Here is an 18,812-nt window from a genome sequence, read left to right as displayed (position 1 = left end):
TCTCTGGATTACTAGGCAGAGACTCTTGTTCTCTTCCCTTACTTTCTCCCAAACATAAAGTTTCTCTCTCTCTGTTCTGAGCCACATAAAGCTGGGGATTGAGTGACACAAGCACCCCTGTGGCCAACATCACTATGACTACACTGGGTCAGATCTGAAGCCAGCACAGCACTGGATCTTGCCCAACGCTACTATAACCACTTCCTGTCTACTGCCTATGTTCACTCACAGCCCTGGAACTCTACAATTATCAGGTGGCTAAGCCAGCCAGGCCTGCGTCTTTCCCTTCAGGGTGGCGAAGTCCACCAGGCCCCAGGTGGGTCCACAAGTGCCATCCAGGAGCCAGGGACCAGAGTCAAAAATCTTAGAAGTCTACCTGGTGTTCTATTGTATTGCAGCTGAGCTGGCCCTCAAACAAGACGCAGTCCTTCCCACTCTTCCCTGCCTTTTCCAAAAGCAGAGGAGCCAAGCCTCACCCCATAGACAGCATATCTCTTGTGGTTCCACATGAATTTCAAGATTTTTTTCTATTTCTATGAAATATTACATTGAGATTTTGGTAGGGGTTGCATTTAATCTGCAGATCACTTTGGTTAGCATGGACATTTTAATGATATTGGGTCTTCTGATCCATAGGCACATAATATTTTTTTTATTTGTGTCTTTTTTAGTTTCTTTCATCAGTATTATCATTTTCAGTGCATAGATTTTTCACCTTCTTGGTTAAATTTATTCCCAAATAGTTTCTTTTTGTAGCTATCATATATGATATTTTAAAATCTCTTTTTCAGATAGTTTGTCAGTGTTTAGAAGTTCATAGTGTAGGCTGAGTATAGTATAGGCTGATTTTTGTATGTTGATTTCATATCCTGTAACTTTACTGAATTTGTTTATTAATTATAACAGTATTTTGGTGGAGACTTGACTGTTTTCCATATATAAGATCATGTCATCTGCAAATACACAATTTTACTTTTTCTTCTCCAATATAGATGTATTTTATTTCTTTTTCTTTCCCAGTGCTCTGGGTAGGACTTCCAGTACTATGTTGATGGAATTAATGAGAATGAATACACACGTCTTAGAGAAAAACTTTCAACTTTCCATCATTGAGTATGATATTAGTTGCAGATTTGTCATACATGGATTTTAATATTTTGAGGTATATTCCTTGTATACACAATTTGTTGAGAGTTTTTTTTTTTTTATCATGAGAGGATGTTGAATTTTGTCAAATGCTTCTACATTTATTGAGGTGATCATATGCTTTTTGTTCTTCATTTTTTTAATGTGTAGCACATGTATTGATTTATGTATGTTGAAATCTTGTTGCATCCCAGTGATAAATCCCACTTGATCATGGTGTATGATCATTTTAATATGCTGTTGAATTCAGTATGTTTGTATTTTATTGAGGAGTTTTGCATCTATGTTCATCATGGATATTGGTCTGTAATTTTCCTTTGCAGCATCCTTATCTGGCCTTGGTGTCAGGGTAATACTGGACTTATACAATGAGTTTTGAAGTGTTTCTTCCTCTTCAATTAAAATATTAATCTTTAATTAACATTTTTATACATAGCAATTGACCGTGTTGTATTATTTCTTGTGAAGCATACTTTTAATATTTGGGTTGTGATAAAACCTATCTCTTCCTTTGTCAAAAGAAACATTTTATTTTCTTATACTATAGGATGAATACGTTTGAATTTTCCTTTCACTCTTAAATTTTGATTGAGAGATTTCTTTCTTATAACTTCCTTTTTCAGAAACATGATTTCCATTTTGTCTCATTTTACACATGATTTAAAGTTATACTTTAGTAATCTAAGCAAACTTCTGGGTATTTTATCTGTCAAATGATGTTATAAAATGAAATTTATATTGTCCCTATATCTATGTCCAGTGGAGATGGCAGTGGCAATGATGATGATTTTGCCACTAGTTCAAATAGCATTTATATTTGTTAGGAAACACTTTCCTAGTATAAATTGATGATATTTTATGTTAAAATCTATCATCTGAGTAGTAAGATACATTTAACTAACAGTTAAAAAGGAACAGTACAGAATATATGAATATCATAAAGATTATCAACATAACTAAGGTTAAATTATTAATAATTCAATAAGGATACTTAAAGCAGAGAAGGCAACAGTTAAGGCAAGCATTTCTCATTCCTAAGTGCATCAACTACCCTAGCTTCCTAAGTCCATTCAATTAATTATTCATTTCTATGCAATCCATATAGTATTGGTTTAGTTTATTATTGTTAACTGGTTATGGTATTCATAAGATTTGATAGTATTTTAGTCTGTTTTCTGCTACTATGACAGAATAGCAGAGACTGAATAATTTATAAAGAAAAGAAATTTATTTCTCAAATTTCTTCAGGCTGGTAAGTCTGAGATGACAGTGCTGGCATCTTGAGAGGACCTTCTTGCTCTGTCATGAAATAGTGAAAGGCATGCTCTTTCAAGTAAGCATACAACAGAGAGAGAGAGTAAGGAAATCAGGTTGAACTCATCCTTTGTATCTGGAACCCACTTTTGGGATAACTAACCCACTCCTGAAATAATGGCATTAATCCATCCATTAGGGCTTGTCCTTATTATCTCTTAAACATCCTACCTACCTCCCAATACCATAACTTTGGCAATTAAATTGCAACATGAGTTTTTGAGGAGGCATTCAAACCACAGCAGACCAGTATTAATCTGTTAATATCATTTTATTAGAAAGTTAGTAAAAAGCATCCATTCTGGGCATTCTAACAAATAAATTGTGATATTAAACTAAGAAGAAGTTATAAACTGCAATCTACCTCAAATGAGATAATGACATTACATATCTGTTATTGGATAACTCCACATGTAATATTATTTTCTAGGGGTCAATCAAATTATACTAATGTACTCATATCCCTTATTCTGCCTCATTCAGCTGCTTTCTGATTCAGTCTGTTTCAAATAACACATAGAATGAAAAATACAATGAACTGTAGCTATAAAGTGGCTTTTGGCATCTATACCAATCCTTCAAGGAAATACTGGACTGGATTGTTTTAGTGGTTGTAGTGATTAGAAATTGAATCCTATCATGATAATCTTCTAACAGGTTAGTCCACAAATCATAGCTAATTATATTCCCTTATTCATGCTAAGTATGTTTAAAAAGCATATATTTGCAAAAGTCATATTCAAGTACAAGAAATATTACTTTTTCTGTAAATCAAATGTAATCAATTCCAATCTTTCTTTCATCTGTTGGTAGGAAATTGAATTGCATTCATCATTTGGTCCTTCCTGCCCTAAGTGCCTTGAGGAACTTCCAATTGAGGGTATTACACATTCTACAACACTGGAGTTTGGGCCTCTGTACATCAGTCCACACCACTAAGAGTGCAATATCAAAGCCTTCACACTTCCCTGATAATGAGTGGCTCCCTTAATTGTGCCCAAGTTTTCACAAAAGTAGTTTTGCCTTCATTGAGAGTCACAGAATCTAATGTACAACTTTCTAAAGGCACCTCTTGGCAATTTTTATTTAAAAAAATATGCTAGACATCTTCCATAGACAATATAAGCAAGCAGGATGCCAGTCCCTACTTCTTTTGGAATCTCCAACCACCATTTCCTCCCTAGCACTGACTCTGCACCTCCTATTCTTTTCATACTTCTTACATTATTTTCCTTCCCAGTGAGGTTCAGCCTAATTTTGCATCAATCTACCTTGAGAAATATGATATTGTCTTCTCTTCTGGGAGTGGAATGGGGAAAAGAGATAAGAGACCCAATCAAATTTTATTCATTTCTGTCACTGTTTACTCACCATAAGTGATATATCCCACAGCAACTTTCTCTTCATTCAATAATGTCTTCAGTTTTTGCATGTCCAAGTCTCCAAATAATATCAGCATGTAGGCAATTAATACAATTTCCAAATTTTCATGTTGTGTTGTAATTTAAATGGCATTACAAATAATATATGTTATTTTTGCTAAGTTTCACTTATTTGAACATAGTTTGCCTTCGAGTGGGCTAGCATGTAGGTTTAGTTGGCATCAGTTTAATGAGTTTTTCTATTTACTGATACATGTATTGGCCTGGGAGATGGTTGGGGTTCATATTTCTGTACTACCATTCTGTGGGATATTAGATAAATCATGTCACCTCTTAAGTGTCACTTTTTAAATATATAGTATAACAGATTAAAACTAGAGTACTTATAAGGATCTTGCTTACCATATAACATTAGCCTAAAAAATGGTTGTGACTTGTGCTTTTGTAACACATTTGATTCATGAAATCCTTTTGAACAATATTTTTGTTGTTAACCATTAATACTGTAATATAAGTAAGAATCTGTTTATTTTACAATTATACTTTTTTTGTGATTGGAGCTAAATCTATTTTAGATAGGTGAGTAAAAAAGTCATTGACTCTAAATACTTTCGACATACTCAGATCTAGAAAAGAAACACCAGTCAGCTCAGACCATTCAACTGTAGTCTTTGGTATTTCTTAATTTTTTTTATTCAAAATGTGATGAAAAGTTTTAAAAATATGTAAATTTATTTCATTTGGGAGTTTATATATACAAGCCACACTTTGCTAATTTTAATTGCTTGTTCTTCACAAAATTTGAGCATGAAAGAAGGTACATGGAAAGTAAATTGTCCAAGATCACATCCCAAATCAATGACGGTTTCAAATATAGAATTTACCTTCTCTAATTCTGAGCAATTTAAAAAGATATCCATGCTGTATAACATTTATCTAAAGAATTATTGTCAACAGTCCTGCCTAAAGATGGAAACAGAGTAGATTATCATAGCATATAAGTTTACATAGCAATCTGTTTCATTCATTTTATATTCAATATAAAAATACAGTGACTTAAAGCAAAAGAGTAGGGTGATACTGCAAATCTCCTATATATGTATATTTAATACTACTAAAATTTGGAAGAATATTCATTTATAAAATTTGTGTTAAAATTTTTAATGAGTTTAAAATTATATTATCTTTATATTATGAAGAGATAAGATTATGACTTATCACATTTTTAAGTGTATAATGGAGTAAAATTTTGGTATTTTGCATTTAAATCAACTTTGGGTTTAGTGGCATTAATGATAAATATTTGTCTGCTTGGCATGTAGATTTAAACCAAATTTAGATTCAGACTGCAGATTGGATGTCCCATGCTGAGTTAACCAATCCAAATGTTACAAATCTAACAATGTAACAATGCTGAGAGAAAAGGAACTAGGTAAGGGGGATACCATTAGAGCCCTGGGGAGCCAAGACCAAGCCAAAGAACCTGGACAACTGCCACTGAGAGGGCTGTGAGAGGAGATGTGGGAAGTGCAAAAAAGAAAAATTAGATGACATGATTTCTATGCTTGGGGAAGTTTTACTATATATGTCGAGAACAGCTATAGATAAGGAAAATAATTAAGAACAAAATGGAAATTTTAGGATCCTAAAGTATTTTTAAAATTTCTTATGTAAACCTTCAGCTCAAAAAATGCATATTCACAAGTTGTAAACAAGCAGTTGTTTTGTGTTTCCCATTCTGTCATATTGTATTCTCCATCATAGGATGGAAATAAAACTAGAGCAGTCATCTAGCAAGTACAATCCCCTTGAGGGAGTCAAGGATGGAGGATTAACCAACTTGCTCAAGGGCGCCACAACTATTAAATAACCAAACTACTTGTGAACACAATTTAATTAGGGTGAAAAGAAAGTGTCAACAGTCAACTACCAACAGCAAGGTGGCTCATAAACCTTCTGATAAAGAAAATATTTGTCTATATAAAAATAGTGTGTATTCTGTTTATTGAGAGAGAGGCAAATTTTAACTTTTAATGCTAAATATTACACAGAGCTCTATTTGAAAGCATTATTCCTATAGTTATTGGGTAAAAAAAAATTATTATAGTTTTTAAACCAATTAAGATTTCATTTTCAATAAACTGAAATTCAGAGTACCTTCCTTACAGTACATCTCAAGCAACAATGTCCTCGTTAATAGCAATTGTTCTTATGCCCTTATTCAGGTTGTGATGTTATTTTAAACTCACAACCCATGTACATCAGGGAAACAAGGTGTATCTAAGGGTACCTATTGAATAGGACCTGGAGAATGGTGAGGGGGCTAGAAGGCAGATTGAGCCTGCTTTGATGAAAGTAGGCCAATTTTTATATATTTTGTATATTGAGGCTCTATTTTAAGTTTTGTTTGAACCATGAGTAAAAAAAAACAAAAATAATAGCAATAGTAATAATGAAAAATGGCAATATTATTATGAGATTAGCTCTTCAACACAATACTTTTCAACTTCAACATTTTATAAATGGGTAAAGAGATTGTACATGTATACACCATGGAATTCTATTCATCCAAACAAAGGAATGAGATCTCATCATCTGCAGCAACATGCCTGGAATTGGAGGTCATTATGTTAGATGAAATAAGCCAGTCATAGAAAGTAAAATATTGCATGTTCTCACTCCATATGTAGGAGCTAAACATGTTGATCTCATACAGATGGAGAATAAAATGATGGTTGCCAAAGGCTGGGAAGGATTTGAAGTGAGGCATGAAGAGGCTGGTTAATGGGTACAAAAATACGGTTGGAGAGAATAAATAAGATCCAGTTTTCAATAGCACAGTACAGTGAATATACTTAACAATAGTGTATTAGTCAGGGTTCTCTAGAGAGATAGAACTAATAGGATATATGTATATATGAAAAGGAGTTTATTAAGGAGAACTGACTCACACGATCACAACATAAAGTCACATGATAGGACGTCTGCAAGTTGAGGAGCAAAGAAACCAGTAGTGCATCAGCCTGAGTCCCAAAACCTCAAAAGTAGGAAGCCAACAATGCTCAAAGGCCCAAGAGTCCCTGCAAACCACCGGTGTACATCCAAGAGTCCAAAAGCTGAAGAAGTTGGAGTCTGATGTTCTAGGGCAGGAAGCATCCAGCACAGGAGAAAGATGAAGGCCGGAAGACTCAGCAAGTCTTCTCTTTCCAACTTCTTCTGCCTGCTTTATTATAGCCACACTGGCAGCTGGTGAGCTGGTGCCCACCCAGACTAAGGGTGGGTCAGCCTCTCCCAGCTCATTGACTAAAATGTTAATCTGATTTGGCAACACCCTCACAGACACACCCAGGAGCAATACTTTGCATCCTTCAATCCAATCAAGTTGACACTCAGTATTAACCATCACAGAGAGTTTATTGTATATTTCAAAATAAATGTACTCAGGAAAATATACCTTAGTTTTGAATCTCTTATTATGACTGTGTCTCCTCATTCTGTAAATAAGCAGGACACTATTGAAATACTAATTTTTTCCTTTATCAAAGATTCCCCCCTTACTTTCTTTTTACTACTTCTTTTCATCCTTCTTTCCTTTCTTCCATCCTTCTTACCTTTCTCACTTTTATATAAATAGATCAAAATTATAAAATGTGAAAAATATATAAAGTTTAAAAATAAAATCCACTTATCTATGTCTTTCTCATACGTTAACACTGCCTAACATTAAAATGAATGAGCAATTAGTATAATTGATTTGGACAGTTGTATTGAAACCCACTTGCAAGATGTGTTTGCTATTGACTCAGCCAGGGGAGATGGCCAAATTCAGCTGATCTTTTGCTGCTGCTGCTAGTGCTTTATAGAAGACTCCTGAGAGAGGTTGTTCAAATTTGGAAAATTAACCTATAGTCATGATTAATAATCTTAGTATGGAAAAGATAGCAAACAAATTTCAAACAATTTATACTACATATTTTTAAATTATGTTTGGGCTTTTATTTTTTTCAAGGTCTACTCCTGTGTTTTTTCATTTATTTATTCATTTATTAACATATTCATTTTCCTTTATCTTATTTTATTTTCCCATTCTTCTCTCCCTTCTGTGAACAACTATTATAATTTGAGATGCTTGGCATTTATTCATAAAATATGTAATGATTTATTTTGCATGCATATTATTTAAATCAACATAAATACCATTACCCTATAGGTCAGATCCTGTTTCTCACTTGTTTTTAACTTGGCAAAGACTTTAGGATGGATCCACCTTCTGGTGTTAACACCTGGTATGGTCTGTTTCTTCCAGCCTCTGCCAAGTATTTTCATCATGAGCATTCACAGTACTCTCAATGCCTCTTTCGCTTGATACCTCCACCTCCTCACAAATACCTACCCACAAAGAGAATTTTTAGGTGATAGAGTGTGTATATGCTTAATTTAACTACATTCTGCCACATTGCCCTCCAGAACAGTTTCACTCATGTGCATTCTCATTAAAATAATTACATGTTTATAAATTGTAAATAAGAGGTTGTTTTATTTTATCTACTTATAGTCATAGTATTCTCACATTATAGAGAGAAAATAAACCAGAACAACCATCTACCAAGAATATCTCCTTGATGAAGTCAAGGTCACCAATCCCACATCCCAATCAACACATGGCATTTTATGGTTTTCAAACGTGTCCCAATATGATGACAGTTAGGTAATATATTATGACTTCAATTTGCACTTTCTAATGACTAATGAATCTGGGGTTTTCTTCATATACTTGCAGAAGTTTTGGGACTTCCTCCTGTGTGAATGATCTGTATTTTACTAATTGCTTAGATATTTCCAATTGTTTTCTAGTAGACTATCATTTTTATTAACTTTTATAACATCATAAAATGTTAGACATAAACAAAGGGGATGAATTGTGTAGTGCCTACCACATATGAAGTGTTAGAAAAATACATGTGGAATGAATAAAATGAACAGAAATCATGAACTTTTGTGTGGCATATGTTTGGGTGTAGAGTAACCTGTAGGAGTTTTAACTACCTGAATAATTTTAGTCAATAAGATGTTTTTGATGTAATGGTAAATAATAAATATAGATCAAGAAATAACATAACATGAAATTTTGTATTATAAAGAGAGGACTAACTTTTGCCCATTTAAGGAGCATAGAGTATTAAGTAATCCTAGAGGTTATGAAAACACATATTTCAGAATATTTTATGTTAATATTTTTAAAGTTCTAGAATTACCTAATTATTGTCTTTTTCGGTGTTTAGTAGCCTATTAAGCCAGAGACTTTGCAAAAAATCCTATCATCACTGCTACACATTCAGCAAAAATCCAGACTGTCTTAATTTCCTGTTAAAAGCTATTAAAGGCCAGGCATGGTGACTCAAACCTGTAATCCCAGCACTTTGGGAGGCTGAGGCCAGTGGATCACTTGAGGTCAGGATTTCAAGACCAGGCTAGCCAACGTGGTAAAACCCTGTCTCTACTAAAAATGCAAAAACTAGATGGGAGTGGTGGTGGGTGCCTGTAATCCCAGCTACTCAGGAGGCTAAGACAGGAGAATCACTTGAACCTGGTAGGCAGAGGTTGCAGTGAGCCTAGATCATGCCACTGCACTCTAGCCTGGGTGACAGAGCGAGACCCTGCCTCAAAAAATAAATAATAATAATAATAAGCTATTAAAATAGGTACTTTCAAGGAATTTAATTGAAGTCTCATCTGTGCAGTTTCATCCCTGAAATTTGTAATAATCTAAATACTTTAAATAAGTATTTAAATACTTTAAATAAAAGAAAATACAAATGTTTACTCATAATACTAAATAATAAATATAATTCACATGGGTACTATTTTCCAGAAAATCTTTCTAAAACGCAGTGTAAAAAGCTGTCTTGAGATAGAAAATGCTTACATTCAAACCTATTAAATGATAAAATACATTATTGAACATCCACAGAGCATAATAATTTTCAAAAAATTTTTGCATGCATTTTTAAATAGTTCATATAATTTTACAATTAACAAATATTTTTCATATATATTTGAAATGCCATATTTAATTTTCATACCTACTAGGACCTCTTTTGAGATAAACAAGGAGTGATTTGTTATACCTGTACATCATTCATTATTTTAATATGGCTCATAGAATTTGTAGGAAGATAGACAATAGAAAAGGGAAATATTACTAAATGACTGTGTTCAGTGGTCATCTTCCCTATGGTGTCTCACTGTAGGCAATGAGCCAGGATAAAAAAATTGTCCCAATCTTTTGAACTGCAGCACTGAAACAACTAGGGTGGGAAACTGAGGTGGGGCAAAAAGAATTTCCATTGGTGTATTGTGGTATGGAGCAGATCATGTAGTTTACAGTGTCAGGTATATATCCAGGCAAGACCCTAGTTATCTGTATAATTTTTTCAGAAATTTTATTAACGATAGTGGTTTTTTAGAAGCATTTTTAAAAATTTTACAGGATAATTATGTTTTGTAAATTTGCCCTTTTATTTTGGCATGTGAAGAATGAACAGGTAAATTCAACAGAAAAACCATGAAAATAAGTGACTATTCCTTTTCATAGTATGTGCTCCTGCAGAAATGTGACAATGCAATTTCTGAATTATAATAACTTTGAATTCAAAATCATCTGTTTATTAATGTAATCTTCTTCCTTATTTTTTTAAAAAAGTGCTTTATTTTCCTCTTTCAGCGTGCTATATTTTTCTTTAGTGGTGTTGTCACTGTCTTTTACATAATTTTCTCATTTTATATGTACAACAGCCTGGGATTGTTGAAATAAACCTAAGGCCCATCTGAAGATAAAGTTTCCTTGGAGTAAGTTATAGAAAAGTCATTCTTGTTTGTGTTATTGTGAGCCTTTTTATGGACTTCTTTTACTATTTGACTATAGTTTAAAAGCTTTTCCCTTTCTTACTTGCAAGTGATAATATGCTTTCTAATATATATCATAATCATTAAAACTTTTAAAGATACAATCATGCCATGTTTAGAATTTTTCACTGGAGCCAATGATGATCAATAGGTAATTTCACATAGGCATCTGTGAAGCTCGTTTTAAACCTAATGGTTCAGACCAGGCATGGTGGCTTATGCCTGTAATCCCAGCACTTTGGGAGGCTGAGGCGAGTGGATCATTTGAGGTTAGGAGTTTGAGACCAGCCTGGCCAATGTGGTGAAACCCTGTCTCTACTAAAAATACAAAAACTAGCCGGGCGTGGTGGCATACACCTGTAATCCCAGCTACTTGAGAGGCTGAGACAGGAGAATCCCTTGAGCCTGGAAGGCGGAGCTTGTGGTGAGCAGAGATCGCAACACTGCACTCCAGTCTGGGTAACAGAGTGAGACCTGTCTAAAAAAAAAAAAAAAAAAAAAAAACTAATGGTTCAACAACATAATTGTAGTGTTTAGACATTTTTCTCAAATAAAGCTGGTAGAGTTCACAAATACTTGAACACTACCTTGGATGGGTTCATCTACTATATATACCCAGTTCACATAGCTGCATGTCAGAACAATGTGAATCATGCCATACATGGACCCCTCAATGACTTTGACAGCTCACATAAAATGGACCAAAGGAGCTAGGTGTAAAATATTGAAATATTAATTATGTTATACTTTTATTTTTTCTGTGAAATTATCTTTTTAGATAGGAAAAATGAAATGCCCTGACCAGGTCAGGCCAGGCCAGCTACATAATTTATAAAACCAAATGCAAAATTAAAATGTGGGTTCTTTGTTCAAATGTTATTAAGAATTTCAAGATGACAACAGTAGAGCATTAAACCAAGCATAGGCCTTTCTGAGCACAGGGCCTTGTACTGGTGCACAGGTCACATACCCATGCAGCTGCCCTTCCTATAACCTTCCTAGTATTCCTCAGTTCAGGGATGTCTGGCATGCAGTGAAGAAAAAGACACGAAGTGGCATTCTATTTCATCTGCAGAAAATAGAAGCTACAACAGTTTCTGAAATGGAGAAATCCAAATGACTTTTTTCTACTACTCCCATTTCATGATAAAATACCAAATACATTCCTCTAATAGCTTGTTCCCCACAGAAAAATTATATTGGGGGTTCTAAGTGTTTGTTTTATTTCCTTTACGAAATTGGTCTAAGCAGTATACATTCAATAATGTTTTTTATGGCAGTGTGAACAGAATGCATGCGTTTGATAATACTAAACAGATTTTCAAAAGCAAAATTTTGCATGTTGTATTAAATATATTTTATGTGTTCAGGTAAGTTAATGAGATCAAACTACATCATGGTTTTGGTATTAATGTTGCAGAGAACTTGGAATTGATGTTCTCTGAAATGGTGTGCTGAGTTGACTTCTAAATGCAAATAAATGTCTTCGATGCCCTATGTACCCAGACTGGAGATAGCACACATTTGATTTTATATTCAATTTGTCTTTTTAGGGATGCAAGTATTGGAATGGAATGGAATTCCCTTGACTTCTAAAACATATGAAGAAGTTCAGAGTATCATTAGTCAGCAAAGTGGGGAAGCAGAAATATGTGTAAGACTGTGAGTTTTTCCCCATCTTTCTGTTTCCATTTTTTGGCTATCCATGACTCTTTTAATTTAAAATTGTTAAGGTGGAACCTTTGCCAGTTAGCAAGATTTTCTGTAATTATAAAATAAAGTGAATCAAAGCCTAAAGCATAGAAAGAATTCAGCTAACTTAGTTTCTGATTGTGTCAACAGCCTCTTCCCTTTCATGCTTTTATGGAAACGTGCTTCATTTAAATGAAAGCCTGAACCCATTTAGATTTCATGGATATGTATTTACAAATGAACTCACACTTAATTCATAAAGATTTCACCTTAAATAATCATTTTTATCAGCTCTGACTTTTAACAGCATTGCAACTATATATTTGGTTAGGAGGCTAAGCATGCTTTGGAGTTGCTTTATATCATTAACCACTTCTCATTTACCTACTGAAAAAAATTAAGGGGTAGTTGGAAAAAAGTGCTGTTTGTCTCAGATTTCCTCAATATCTTTCTTAATGTTTTGTTTTAATTTTTAGGGACCTCAATATGCTATCAGATTCTGAAAATTCCCAGCATCTGGAACTTCATGAGCCACCAAAAGCTGGTAGGTAAAAGAAATTTAGTTTCAACTGTAAATAAAGAGGTAGATATAGAAGTAGTTGGAGAGGCATATGTAATTGTAGATGAAGATATAGACATAAACACAGATATAGACCGAGATAAAGTTATGAATAGATTGTTAAATATATTTATATAATTATAAGCAAAATCTAGGGCATTGTAGCTACAGTTTTAGCATTCTGGGGAAATAAGTATTTGCATGTTAGTCCCCTTAAACAAGTTCACGTAAAATCCTTGCTGCATGAATTCACAGTTTTAATTCTTTAAATATGAATTCATCCTTTGAAAGTAACGCTTGGAGCCATTTCTTTTTGGGTTTACATAATTTTTAGAGCTTACTTGATTCTTTTTAGAATAACTGGGTTTAAAAAAAATCTTATTTCTGAACCTTTTCATTTCCTTTTTATAGTAAACAAAAATCAACATGTAATTTCATAAGTACACGGTGAGATAGATTTAATTCTTTCTTTGGATAACAAATATAATCTACAGATTTGTTAGATCTATTGTAAGATTAAAAATATCCCTTTTCCTATGTTAAATAAATTTTTGTTGAGCACTTTCTACTCTTACAGCCACAATTCTAGTAGTCTGGCTTATTGCACTAAGCAGAATAGACCAAGTGCTATACGAATTTTAATACATTTGTAAATATAAATAAACCCATTAAAACTTTCCCCTTAGAAAATTTTCTCCTTAGAGAAAGAATGATGTAAAATTTAGGGAAGGAAAAGCAGCTAATCATACAAATTAAGTTCCAATGGATAAAATAGGATATTGCATCATTCAAACAATTCTCTATGTAAAATATTAAAAACATTTTTCTGAAGATGCAACAGGAACTTCACTATTCCTCTGTAATTCAGCATTAGGTTACTCTTCTCAGAGCCTTGTAGACTTCCTTGGAAACTGATACATAGAAGTGCAATTAAGTTAATTTCATTTTTAAAGTTTAGCTTATTTTATAAAATGTTTTACCTTTGTCACCTAGAACTCACATAGTTCCATGGTATTATGGAGAAGTATGTAAATCTATTTCATTTTGTTGTAGTGGATAAGGCGAAATCCCCAGGGGTTGATCCTAAGCAGTTGGCAGCAGAACTCCAGAAGGTTTCACTACAGCAGTCACCGCTGGTTCTGTCATCGGTTGTTGAAAAAGGATCTCATGTTCATTCAGGTCCTACATCAGCAGGATCCAGTTCCGTTCCCAGCCCTGGGCAACCAGGGTCCCCTTCAGTGAGCAAAAAGAAGCACAGCAGCAGCAAGGTGAGGAGTGTTCGATGTGACCTCTGACCCACTTGTTTTCTAGCTCTTTATTCAGACCAGAGATAGAAAATAAAATATCATTTTCTAAAGTATTTTTCTTATGATTTCTCATTTCCAGATGATCTGTCAAAACAAGAAACATTTTTTCTCTTCTGAGTACAAAACTCATCAAGATGTACCAGGCTGATGTATTTCTACATCTTTTAAATATTTCAGTAGTTATTATGAGGAACTTGAAAAATGTCTCTGATACTTTATATTTTCTGGCTCTCTTTGTTGTTGCATGTATCTGAGCTTTGTATATAGAATATTAGCTTTGCATCTTTTAGGAAACAAAAGGTACATATTACATTAGATTTTATAATTAAGTAAAAAGGACACAGCGATAAAGAAAATTTAAGACAATAACAAACAAGGAAAACCAGTAACATATTATCACCACTTTGAACTTTATCCTCAATTCCATATTAAGCATTTTTTATTGATGCAAATCTTCATTCGAAACAAATGCTTCCAATGCTATTGTTTCAAAGTGCCAAGGAATTTTAAAAAAATAAAATTATTTTTTAACCTTATAAAAAGCAGAGGAAATATAGACAATTGATGATTTCCCTCATAGATTTGATTCTTAAGAAAAACTATCCCTGTAGTTGATAAATACATGGGGAAAAAAGTGTCCTTTTGTTTAAACATGAATAAAGGTTTATCTTTATATAGTGAAATATATGGGAAGGACAGGCTATATATGCTTAGGTCAAGTGACCAGACATAAAAAATAAAGTTTGTTTTTTAACTATAAAAATACAGCAGATGTCACCAAAAAGAGAATCCTTTTATTCAGAAGCAAACAACAAAAGTAGGTTGACCTTAATCATTGCATCATAAAATGATTTGTTTGAAACTAAATATAGAAAAGCTTCATACGCAAAGTAATTTCAAGGGCAGTTAGACTAAATTTTGAAATAAATTTTAACACAACTACATTTTACCACAAGCAATTATGTGCTAATTTTGAATAATTACCTTATAGAGGCTCTATTTTGATAATCATTTAAAAATAATTCATAAACTAGCCAACTAAAATACCAACATAATTAATACTAAATTCTGTTTTGTAGATGTTTCTATGTTATAAAAATATAATTTGAACATATTTGAAAACAACTTCTTTTTAAATTAAGCAATTAACCGTCTCATACAATATTGCTTATATTTTTAAATTTTAAATTATTTTTAATTAACAAATGAAACTCGTATATGTTTATACTGTACAGCATGAGGTTTTAAAATATGTACACATTGTGGCCGGGCATGCTGGCTCATGCCTGTAATCCCAGCATTTTGGGAGGCCAAGGCAGGCAGAGCATTTGAGACCAGGAGTTCGAGACCACCCTAACCAACACAGTGAAACCCCATCTCCACCAAAAAATACAAAAATTAGCCAGGTGTGGTGGCTCATGCCTGTTGTCCCAGCTACTCAGGAGGCTGAGGTGGGAGAATCACTTGAACATGGGACATGGAGTTGCAGTGAGCAGAGATCACACCACTGCACTCTAGCCCAGGGGACAGAGTGAGACTGTCTGGAAAAAAAAACCAAAAAGAACATGAATACGTTGTGGAATGGCTGCATTACGTTGAGCTAATTAACATGGATTACCTCACTTATTTTTTGTGGTCCAAACACTTTAAATCTACTCTTCATTCCTCTGAAGTATTTGGCTTAAAAAAAAATTTTTTTTAAATCTACTCTCTTCACAATTTTCAACAATATAATACATTTACTATTAACTGTAGTCACCATGTTGTATAACAGAGCTTTTAACTTCCCCCCTAAGAGTAGTTTGTACCCTTTGACCATCATTCCAATCTTTCCTTTTCTCTTAGCCCCTGGTAACTACCATTCTTCTCTATGCTTCTATAAGTTCAATTTTGTTAGATTCCACATATGAGTGAGATAATGTGGCATTTATCTCTCTGTGCATGAATTAGTCCACTTAACGTAATGTCCTTCAGGTTTATCCATCTTGTTACAAATGACAGGACTTCCTTGTTTTTTAAGGCTAAATAGTATTCTGTTGTGTATATATAACACATTTTCTTTACCTCATAATCAATTGATAGACACTTAGGTTGGTATTATATCTTGGCTATTGTGAATAATGCTGCAGTGAACCTGAGATTGTTGGTATCTCTGACGTGCTGATCTCATTTCCTTTGCATATATGCTCAGCGGTGAGATTGCTGGATCATATGGTAGCTCGATTTTTAATTTTTTTGAGGAACCTCCATACTGTTTTCCATTATGGATATATCAATTTACAATCCCAACAACAGTGTGCAAGCGTTCCCTTTCTGTACATTCTCACCATCACTCACTATCTTTTTTCTTTTGGATAACAGTCACTTTGACTGGGGTGAGTTAATATCTCATTATAGCTTTAATTTGTATTTCTCTGATGATTAATGTTGTTGATTTTTTATATACCTCTTAGTCATTCGTATGTCTTCTTCTGAGAAATGTCTATTCCAAATCTCTGCACATTTTTAATTCAGGTTATTTGTTTTCCTGCTGTTGAGTAGTTTGACTTTCTTGTATATTTTGGATATTAACACCCTGTCAGATGTATGGTTTGCAAATATTTCCTCACATTCTGTAGGTTGTCTCTTCACTCTGTTAATTGAAACAATCAGCTGCTGATTGGCTATGCAAAAGCTTTTTAGTTTGTTATACTTCTATTTTTTATTTTTGCTTTTGTTGCCTGTGCTTTTGGAGTCATGTCCAAAAAATCTTTTCTCAGACCAATGTCATAGAGCTTTTCCCTTATGTTTCTCTCTAATAATTTTAAATTTTCAGGTCTTATATTTAAATCTTTAATCTATTTTGAGATGATTCTTGTACATGGTGTGAGATAAGGGTCCAATTTTAATTGCTCTGCATGTGGGATGTCCAGTTTTCCCGGTACCATTTATTAGAGAGACTATCCTTTGCCCATTATGTGTTTCTTAACATCTTTGTTGAAAGTCAATTGACTGTAAATGAATGTGTTTATTTGGGGGTTATCTATTGTGTTCCATTCCATATGTCTGTCTGCTTTTATGCCATACCATGCTGCTTTGATTACTATAGCTTTGTGGTGGATTTTGAAGTCAAGTAGCATAATTCCTCTGGTTTTGTTCTTTTAGCTCAAAATTGCTTTGGCTATTAGGGTCTTTTGTGGCTCTAAATGAATTTTAGGATTGTTTTTACTAGTTCTATAAAAATTTCTTTGGAATGTTTATAGAGAAAGTGATTGAGTGGGTGATTCACTCTGGAAGGGAGCTGGGAGGTGCTGAGCATTAAGCAAAGAAGTAAAAGAAGGACTTTTCTACCTTCTGTGCTCCTCAGCAGTTCTTGTATTAAACCAGTCTTTTACTTGATAAATGTATTTTAAACATTACTGTATAGATCTTTAAAACCTGTAAATACTTAATTAAGTGCTTTAAACCTAAAGTGTTCATTTTCTTAAGTAATTGAAAATACTGCTGGTATAAAATTACAGCTTCAAAGCAGGCTTACCAAAATGAAAAACAGATTTATGCATCTATAAAATTAAATGTGTATTGAGAACCGTAAGTAGACACCATTATTCTGAAGCAGCCAAATGGATAAAATATATTTTCCAAGCAGTTGCTCTGACCAAATAGAAACTAATTTCAGAAGAAAGCCGAAATGATAAATTCTGTGATTAATGTATCTATTAATGCAATATGTGTTCTTTAATATTACAGCCTACCGATGCAACAAAGGTTGTCTCTCATCCAATTACGGGAGAAATTCAGGTATGAAGTTTTTTAAAAAGTAGCCATTATATAACCTTTTTTGGTTCTTCTGCCACTGGTTTATTGAAATTGTAAACACACTGTTAGGATTTTTCTTATTCTGTAACATATACAGAACTGTAAAGGAAAAATGCAATTTTATAGAATAGTATATTAATACAAATATATGTTTTATGAATTCCAATCATAGCTATGTATTTCTATACTTTGAAATCTGCCTGGTATCTTAGCAGTGTCAACATGTTTTGTGCCTCAGTTCCTTTATATTTGTCTAATGTATTTTAAACATAACAGATTCTCCTGGAAATTTGAAGTTTCCTCTTTAAGAGTTTCATAAGTCTACTGGATTTTTTCTTCTTTTAATCAAAAATTGCTTTAAAAATTGCTGAATAGTTCTTGTAGAGAAGTATTTTTCATACCATGAGTCATAACTGCTTTGTAATTTATAAAATTAGTTTAATAAATTTTCATCAGAAAAATAACATAAAAGTAGATAAAGAAAAATATATAAAAATAAAAAGATCATCATCTTTTAAAATTCTCTCTGTGTGTTTTGATATTCATATATTTCTAATTGTGGGTCATCTTAAAAAAAAAAAAAAAACAAAACTTTAAAACCTGCACCTTAGGTGATACCAAAAAGTAATTTAGAGTGAATAAGAAATAGTATATAGAAAGAATTAACACTACGAAATAGTAACTAATTGAAAATAGTATGTTCCAGAT

The 18,812-nt window shown here is 33.2% G+C and overlaps 1 protein-coding gene across 9 annotated transcripts in view; it reads left to right on the top strand.

Annotated features, from left to right (window-relative positions):
- LOC105475406 (piccolo presynaptic cytomatrix protein) overlaps window positions 1–18,812 on the top strand; it is a 406,277-nt gene that overhangs the window by 299,993 nt on the left and 87,472 nt on the right. For 7 of the 9 annotated variants that reach the window (XM_071094749.1, XM_024790856.2, XM_071094748.1 and 4 more), the window contains 4 exons: window positions 12,302–12,410; window positions 12,917–12,984; window positions 14,053–14,267; window positions 18,036–18,086. In XM_071094749.1, the coding sequence (XP_070950850.1) occupies window positions 12,302–12,410; window positions 12,917–12,984; window positions 14,053–14,267; window positions 18,036–18,086 (443 nt within the window). Of the gene's footprint in view, window positions 1–12,301; window positions 12,411–12,916; window positions 12,985–14,052; window positions 14,268–18,035; window positions 18,087–18,812 lie in introns of those variants that run through there. The other 2 variants (XM_071094750.1, XM_071094751.1) reach the window with 2 other exon arrangements.

The sequence above is a fragment of the Macaca nemestrina genome, chromosome 4, assembly GCF_043159975.1.
Source record: "Macaca nemestrina isolate mMacNem1 chromosome 4, mMacNem.hap1, whole genome shotgun sequence".
Lineage (NCBI taxonomy): Eukaryota > Metazoa > Chordata > Mammalia > Primates > Cercopithecidae > Macaca > Macaca nemestrina.
This window is presented reverse-complemented; position numbering and strand designations above follow the sequence as displayed.